The sequence below is a fragment of the Lactuca virosa genome, chromosome 5, assembly GCF_052849685.1.
Source record: "Lactuca virosa cultivar CGN04683 chromosome 5, Lactuca_virosa_CGN04683_v6, whole genome shotgun sequence".
Lineage (NCBI taxonomy): Eukaryota > Viridiplantae > Streptophyta > Magnoliopsida > Asterales > Asteraceae > Lactuca > Lactuca virosa.
The window spans coordinates 85,452,142-85,460,243 of NC_136430.1; the positions used below are offsets into that span (position 1 = coordinate 85,452,142).

The 8,102-nt window shown below is 35.2% G+C and overlaps 1 protein-coding gene and 1 pseudogene across 1 annotated transcript; both read right to left on the minus strand.

Moving 5' to 3' along the window:
* Nucleotides 1-3,295: 3,295 nt before the first annotated feature.
* On the minus strand, nucleotides 3,296-5,434 carry LOC145111438 (G-type lectin S-receptor-like serine/threonine-protein kinase SD1-1; annotated as a pseudogene).
* Nucleotides 5,435-5,872: 438 nt separating this feature from the next.
* Nucleotides 5,873-7,172, minus strand: LOC145111439 (uncharacterized). Its single transcript, XM_079047712.1, is given in 6 exon segments — nucleotides 5,873-5,970; nucleotides 5,973-6,118; nucleotides 6,204-6,249; nucleotides 6,252-6,739; nucleotides 6,847-6,886; nucleotides 7,082-7,172. Coding segments are annotated over 6 exon segments (909 nt in total).
* Between the last annotated feature and the right edge of the window lie 930 nt (nucleotides 7,173-8,102).

Below are 8,102 nucleotides of genomic sequence, written 5' to 3' on the forward strand. Positions count from 1 at the left end.
ATGATTTACTAAAGTTTAGTAAATATGGTTATACTTACAAGTTTAAGTATAATTCTGAAACGTTGGAAAAGTTTCAATGTATGGCATGGCAGAACGAATGAGAAGAATCAAATTAGGCAGAAAGATAAAAGTTTCTCAAATCCGGAAAGATGGGAGAGGACTTTAGTATCATGTTTTATGATCATCTTAATGAAACCGTATCACAAATGATCCTCTAAGGACATATTAGTGCATTCTTATGGCTGAGAAGAGGAGTCATGAATTATTGAAATGGTTAAACCAAGAAGATGAGTCATACTTCGTTCCATAACAAGTCTTAGAGTCATACTCCAAGATTGTGACTTGAGTGACATAATCTAAAGAAGGTTTATAACACTTGTCAAATGTAGAGTAAATTTTTTTCTTACTCTTGTACATTTGAAATTGGTAAGTTGTGATGTTTTGGATAAAACAAAGACCAACTAAGGCCAGTCGTGTGAAGTGTTCATCTTGATAAGTATCCGCACTAACTCTTGAATATTTGTTTTGTCAAGGAATGGTTCTTGACAAGAGAGTCTTATATGTCAAGAGGACAGTGGGAGTCTTAAAGATCTTGAAAAGGTTCAAGAACTAATCAAGAATAAAAACCTGTAGTTTATCACTAGCACACGACTTGAGGTTTATAACCTATCGTGTTGACATATTCTAGTTTTTGTCCCCATTCCAGTTAAATTTGGTTTTGCATATGAGTTCTGAGAGTTCTCAATTGGTTGCATAACAACCTGGAAGCAATGGTAGGCCATTGTGCTGCCAGGTGGCAAGAAATTAAGAATGAACAAGTTCGGTCCATATGAGTTTAAATTTGTCACTAACCTTGTCTTGTGATTATAGTTTTTACAAATTCACATGGATAGGAACACATACACCATAAAATCTAAGTGTCATAACGTTTCTCTCCGATTCATGAAAATGATGGCGAGGAAACGTTTTTACTAAGTAGATTTTAAGTAGATAGGGATTGTGATATTTGCATTCTCAAAGTCGTTAGTGGAGCGTGTGTGGTTAACCAGCACACTAACATGGACTTGTGAGAAATGGCAAAGGTCTAAACAATTGAGACTATGATTACGGCATCCCTTTTCATAGTTCTAAAAATTGTTTAGACATATATGTGAGCTATCTAAGGAAAGGTGTATGATTTTGATAAAGTCTTATCAAAGAATCTCGTATCAGAAATCTGAACTTTGGTAAGAAAGTCAATAAAGTATTGATTTCTAGAAGTCCAGCTGATTTATGGATACATGTCAAAGCTAGTGGGAGCATAAGTGTTATGCTAATAGTAATTATTATACTAGTGGGAGCATAATCAATTATGATAGGTGTTGCAAGTTAGCAATGTTAATTATAGAAAACAAAAGGCTTCAATTGGGAAAAGTTCTTTTGCTATAATTAAGGGAGAGGAAATTATACTTCATATACTTCATTTCAATTATAAAAGCTTAGATTGAGATTTTAATCATCTTTAGTCAAGGATATATATATGAATTTTATGTTGGAATGGTTCAACATAAGCAAATTCTATATATATTGCGTTCTCAAAATTTGATTATGATTACGGCATCCCTCTTCATAGTCAAATTATGAAAAACATAAGCAAATTCTATATATATTGCGTTCTCAAAATTCGATTATGATTACGGCATCCCTCTTCATAGTCAAATTATGAAAACATGGCAAATAAAAAATATTGTAGCAAAAGGCTGGTCTAGGATCATGTCTTTATGTGAGACATCATGAACCGTGTCCCATATGCTTCGGATATAGGATCGATTACATGTGCTATAATATTTATCATTTGGATATGACTAAAATGATTAAGCAATTGTTGAGGACAATCTGAGGTTTATCGAAGATTGGTCGCTCATGGACAGTTGGAAGTATGGTGTTAAATTTTGGAGAGGAACCATATTGACATATTCTGAAAGGAGGCGACTCTTGTGATAGTCAAAATGGGAATCACTACTAGAAAAACAACCTTTTACGACGCACAATAGGCGTCGTAAAACGCTCAAACGACGCGCAAATGCATGTCAAGGAAGGCCCTGTCATAACGAGAGACGACACGCTTTTGCGCGTCGTCTATAGACGACGCGCATTTACGACACGCGTTTATGACACGCATTTGCGACGCGCATTTACGACGCGCAATGCGCATCAAGGAAGGCCCTGTCATAAAGGAAGACGACACGCATTTGTGTGTCGTAACCTTACGACACGCGTGTTTATGACACGTAATGCGTATCGAGGAAGCCCATTTCATAAAGGAAGAAGACACGCATTTTTGTGTGTCATAATTTTAAATGTTTTTAAAATTATATATTTTTGATAGATTTACTAATTTTCAAATTAAATAACACATTAAAAGTCTCATAATACAAAATAAAATACCATAAACAATAAAGATAATTCATTGCACTAATATGTCAAATACAAATATTCATTCCAATAGTAAGTAAATGTAATACATTGCTAATATTGCATAATATTTATTATAGAAAACAAAACATGTACAACATTAAAAGAAACCCATGACTAAATTCTCCTTTGACAATCTCCTTTGACAATTTCCTTTCTAAAAGAATAACCCGATGCAGGAACTTTGAGAGGCTTCAGGGCATGGAAGGAGGTTGCTAGAGCTGTCAGAACCTGCACATGGAAAATCGGTAACTTAACATGCAATACAATACAAGATAATATGATAGAGCTGGTATGTCATCCAACTATATATTTTTTTGTCTATTTTCTTTGCTAATGCCAATTAGGCCACTAAGCTTAGGAAAATGATTCTTTGGATCATTTTGTAAATAGGATTTTGAATATATGGTTAGCAAGTGCTGATGTGGGTGATAATCAACATTAAAATTGTAAATGCAGTGACATATTTAACATACAAATTATAAATTCAAAATTCATTCCATTATGTCTCCACTTTTGTGTATTCATTTGATATAAATTATAAATTCAAAATCTCTCATAAATGATAAGATTTACGTATTATATAAAAATCAGGTCAAAACATGAAGTGGGGTAGATAACATACCTGACTTGAGTATTTCTTTTCCTTGAATATTAAAAATAAAGCTGCAATTCTATGTGATCAAACGTCTCTGCCTAATGTCCCGAATCTGAAATTCTTCAACTTCCATTTGAAAGAATTTCAGCAACTTAGTGTTGATGTCTTTTAGCTTCAGTGAGTAAGTGAACTTCTTGATGATTAATGCGAATATTTGAAGAACATATGCTATCGTAAAAGATGTTAAACGGTGAATTTTGCTATTCTTACATATCCAATAAGATTGAAAGTACGGTCATGATGACCGAAACTGCTATTTCTTCTTCCACTGACGATTTCCAAGATCAAGACTCCAAAGCTAAAGATATCGGACTTGATAGAGAAAGTCCCTTACATTGCATACTCAGGAGACATATAACCACTGATACAACAAGATCGATATGACATTTCAATAATTGACCATGGAAACATATAACTTAATTGTAATTTTGATATTGTAACTTTGTAACATAGACAACTTACTATGTTCCAACCACCCTGTTAGTGATTGCCTCGGTCTCATTCTGCTTGAATATTCTTGCCATACCAAAATCAGAAATCTTCGGGTTCATAATCTCATCTAAAAGAATGTTGCTAGCTTTTAGATCTCGATGAATAACTCTCATCCGTGAGTACTTATGCAGGTATAACAACCCTTGAGCAATTCCTTCATTTATGTCGAATCGTTTACTCCAATCCAACTCTGTCTTTCTGTTTTCATCTGCAAGACATCGAAAGAAAAGAGTCTTTTACGAAAATATCACAAGTAAAACCATTATATACATTTATGTTACAAACATTTCATACCAAAGAGGAAGAAATCTAAGCTTTGGTTGGGCATATATTCGTATATTAACATCTTTTCTTCACCATGAATGCAACAACCAAGAACCCGGACAAGATTTGTATGCTGGAGTTTAGCAATAAGTACTAGTTCATTCTTGAATTCCACAAGGCCTTGCCCTGATGTTCTTGAAATCCTTTTGATTGCAATTTCTCGTCCATCACTTAGTCTTCCCTGTTTTTTATAATTTCATGATATCTCTTTTTGTCAGATTAGAGGTACAAATGCAAAAACATAAAACATGCATCAAATTAGTTTAAAGTAACATAACCTTGTAAACAGGTCCAAAACCACCTTGTCCGAGCTTATTCTCAACTGAGAAATCATCAGTGACAGCCATGATAGAGGCAATTCTAAATAATAACAAGTCATTTCCTTTCCCACCATTGTTTTCAAGCTGATGTATATCGTTGAAGCTTTCAGAAGCTATCAACTCCAGGAAATACTCATCTTTCTTCCATCTTTCGTATTCTACGATCAGTATTAATGACTTAACAAAATAGGAACTATATCGTACAAACAGAAGCTAGAGTTATCATCGTTTCTAATTATATACCTTTTCGTTTATGCTTTATCTTCTTTATATACCATAAAATGCCAAAACATAGGAAAAAGAGAGGAATGACAACGCCAATAAGTATCAATTCCCAATTCTTGCTCTTTTCTATTTTGGTACCTGCATATTGACTTGTTTAGATTCTAAAATGATCAGAAGGTAGCTAAAATCATTGGAAATTAACATTATTACCTGTACTTGGATTGATTGGATTTTGGTTAATCACATACTTTAAAGTAGAGTTATCACGAGGATTAACTAAAAAGTTATTACTTCCAGTCCATATAACACAGCCAGTTCCATTGATGCTACTACTATTAAACCCCACACAAGTGCAATCATTCCAACACTTAACAAAACAAGCGCTAATACTTAAACTCGAGTTGTCATCAATACAAGTAAATATATGAGTCGACCCATAACCGGATACATTGAAGCTGCAACCTGTCCTACCCCAAATACGACCCGACCACCCAACCGGAGCTTGAAAAGAGCGTGCGGTACCCTTTTATTAGCTCGAATCCAGTATTGTAATGAGTCCAACCATTGACTCCAGGCCAAACAGTGAACCCACAGTCATTTACAAAAGTAAAAGTAATCCCTGAAAGTGTAAAAGAAATCAACATTCACCAAATGAAAGTTGGTTTTTTTTCCTTTTGTTTTTTACCGAAAATAAAATTCTAAAATCTATATAGAAAGATTGATGACTTCACCTTGCGACCTTGAAGTTCCACTTGCACTGTAATTTTTCTTTGTACAGTGGTAAGTTCCCTCAAGACTCGTATCAAATCATCACCTTTTTCACCTCCATCTGATAAATTCTGCAAATCTTCCTAAACAAGAAAAAAAATTAAGGGGAATGCAAGGAGTCTAATATTTTGACAATATTAAGTAAGCAGTGATGATAAATTACTGCTTCTCTTAACTTCAAAAATAAGCACATAGAAGCTCATAACTCATAAAAGCATCTGAGGGTTGCTTTTAGCAAAAAGAACCAAAATCTGCAAGTTTTAGTTGTCCACGAGGTCCTATCAACAGATTATTTGGTTTCATATCCCCAAAAATAATAACAAAAACAAGTAAACTATTATTATTAATTACATTTATAACATTATTAGCAACTTGAAGAAACACAAGCAAGGGTTATTTGGTTTCATGTCTCCAGATCTCCAATAGAATTTGAAAGAGAAAAGCCACCAGGCCAGCATCTCATAGGACCAATCTGTCATGACCATGACATAAACAAAACTCATTTTAATAAAACATATTTCATTAAAATAACAAGCCAAACTACAAATCATTAATTTCAATTGATAAAACTTAATTTAAGGATAAAATAGATTTACCTAATATGCTATAAAAGGTCAACTGTTCCAAATTTTCATATGATCTTGTGCAGCCCTATATTGAGATATGAGGATATGGAAATGAGGAGAGGAAGTGAGTGGTGCCAGGAGGCTTTGAACATACATTTTTGTTGTCAAATATGTGGATCATGGGGTCTGCTGTCAAAAAATCTGGGGACCACGTCTGGTTGATCAAAGCTGATTGTGATTTGCTACCGAATTCATGTATTTCAGTTCGCCTTAATCTGATGCCAAACAATCTGATCTGCCTCTCTGGAGTACTGCAAATACATACAAATTGTAATATAAATATTAATAAAATATTCAACTTTTTTTTATATTAACTGTTTTCACTTTCATTTTCACCTGGTTTGAACCATGGAAAGATTGAAGTCACAAGGATTTGGTAGACACTCATACACTTGCTTTCAATCTGATGCTTGTAATCCGCTCTTCCAGTTTGTAAATCGAATCCAATTATCCTTTTATCAGCACCTATAGAAACCACCATCTGTTTTTGTTGCATCAATGCAACTCCCATACTAGCTGAAGAATGCATACTTCTGTGCAACACTTTTGGTTTCCAAGAATCATCCTCGTTTTTATCACTCCATTGAACCACATCATGATCACTTCCACCAGTTACAAAACAAGTATCTTCCCATGGCATGAATGATATGGTGTTGATGATGCCCTTCGCATGTGGTTTATCTTCAAGGAAAGTTACACAGTTTTTCTCTTTTGGTTTATTCAGGTTGAGGACTGATATTTGAGGGTCACCACCATCAGCAGTGTAGACAGCAAATAGGCTGCCGCCATGTGGATGCCATGCTACATCTTCCGGCCACCTTCTGTGTTTGGTGGATGCACAGTCGGCTGTACTAAGAAGATATGCACTTGATCTGTTTTTTTGGTTTTTTTTAAAAAAACACACCAAATTAGAAACTTATAAAATCAAAGAATATGTTTCTTTCATTCCTTCACCTAAAGTTTTGGTGTCACTTGGTACACAAATTGAATTGCATAATGTTCTATTTTAGCCTTCATTTCTGATGTCAACATATTTGACATTAGGTTTAATGCCAACAAACCCTTGCAGTCAATTAGAGCTCATCAGAAACGTGTGTTCAAAGCCTTAGAGTGGAGGTAACCACACGATATGATAATTGGGTTTGTTGTTATATTGAATTCAAAGATAACGAGACTAGAATATTATGATTTGAGTTAATGAGAGTGCAAGTTACCGTTTTTTATTCCTTCAATAAGATCCTTACCACCCACCAAATCAACTCCTGCAGCTCTAGCCTCATCTGCAGCTGCTCTATCAGCAAACATAGCCACACGCAAGGCCTACAATCGAACCTAGGGCTTGTAAGGATAACAAAAAATCACGGGTAACAAATGTTGTGAGGAATTAGAAGCCGTAATGCCATAAATCACGAACTCTAGGATAGAAGTAGCTAGAGGAGGTGTGACACTGCGGTGATGGTCGACGATTGAACATCGATGGTCGGCGTCAGCAGGAGTCGAGCAAAACCAGCGAATCGGTTGAACAAGGAGAACAGATTGAGGTAGGGTTATGTGATACGAACTCGAAACCCTAGTTCAAGCAATAGTCGATTTTATGGACCTATGAATGTAAAGTGTTCGATTTCTTGTGAGAAATGAAGTGATAGAGATCGATCTATGGAGGATGTGGGTCGTTCTTTGAGGGATGTAAAAAACCCTAGTTTCCTAGACTTTGTGAGGATGGGGTTTTCTAATTTTTAGATTCTCGTAAGGTATTAAGGAGGGGACACAATGTTTGATGGGACCGATAAGAAGGAGGTCAGGAGTGGTGGAGAAGCGGATCGGAGAGAAGAGAGAAAGAGGAGAGGGGAGAGTCGACTGCGAAGATGAAAGATAGAAAGAAGGTAGAAGACGGGTTTTCAAAATTTTGGGGATTTTGTTTCCCCCTCTAAAACGAGCGTTTCATTAAAGTTATAAAGCGACAGGTATAGAGGACGCGCGTTTAAAATAAAGTGCCCTCCGTTTTTTAATTTCTTTTCTTCAGACACTAATTTAAGGGCACACAATAATGCGTGACATAAATCCTTATAATTTTTGAAGAGATGACACTTTTTTAATGTCACTCTCTTTTACGTAACATAAATCAATGAGTGTCGTGGTTTGCGCATCGTAAAATGGTCTTTTTCTTGTAGTGAATATGGAAATGTTTTTCCATATTGGGAGTTGGATATTAAGAATCTATGAGAAGGTTAGAAA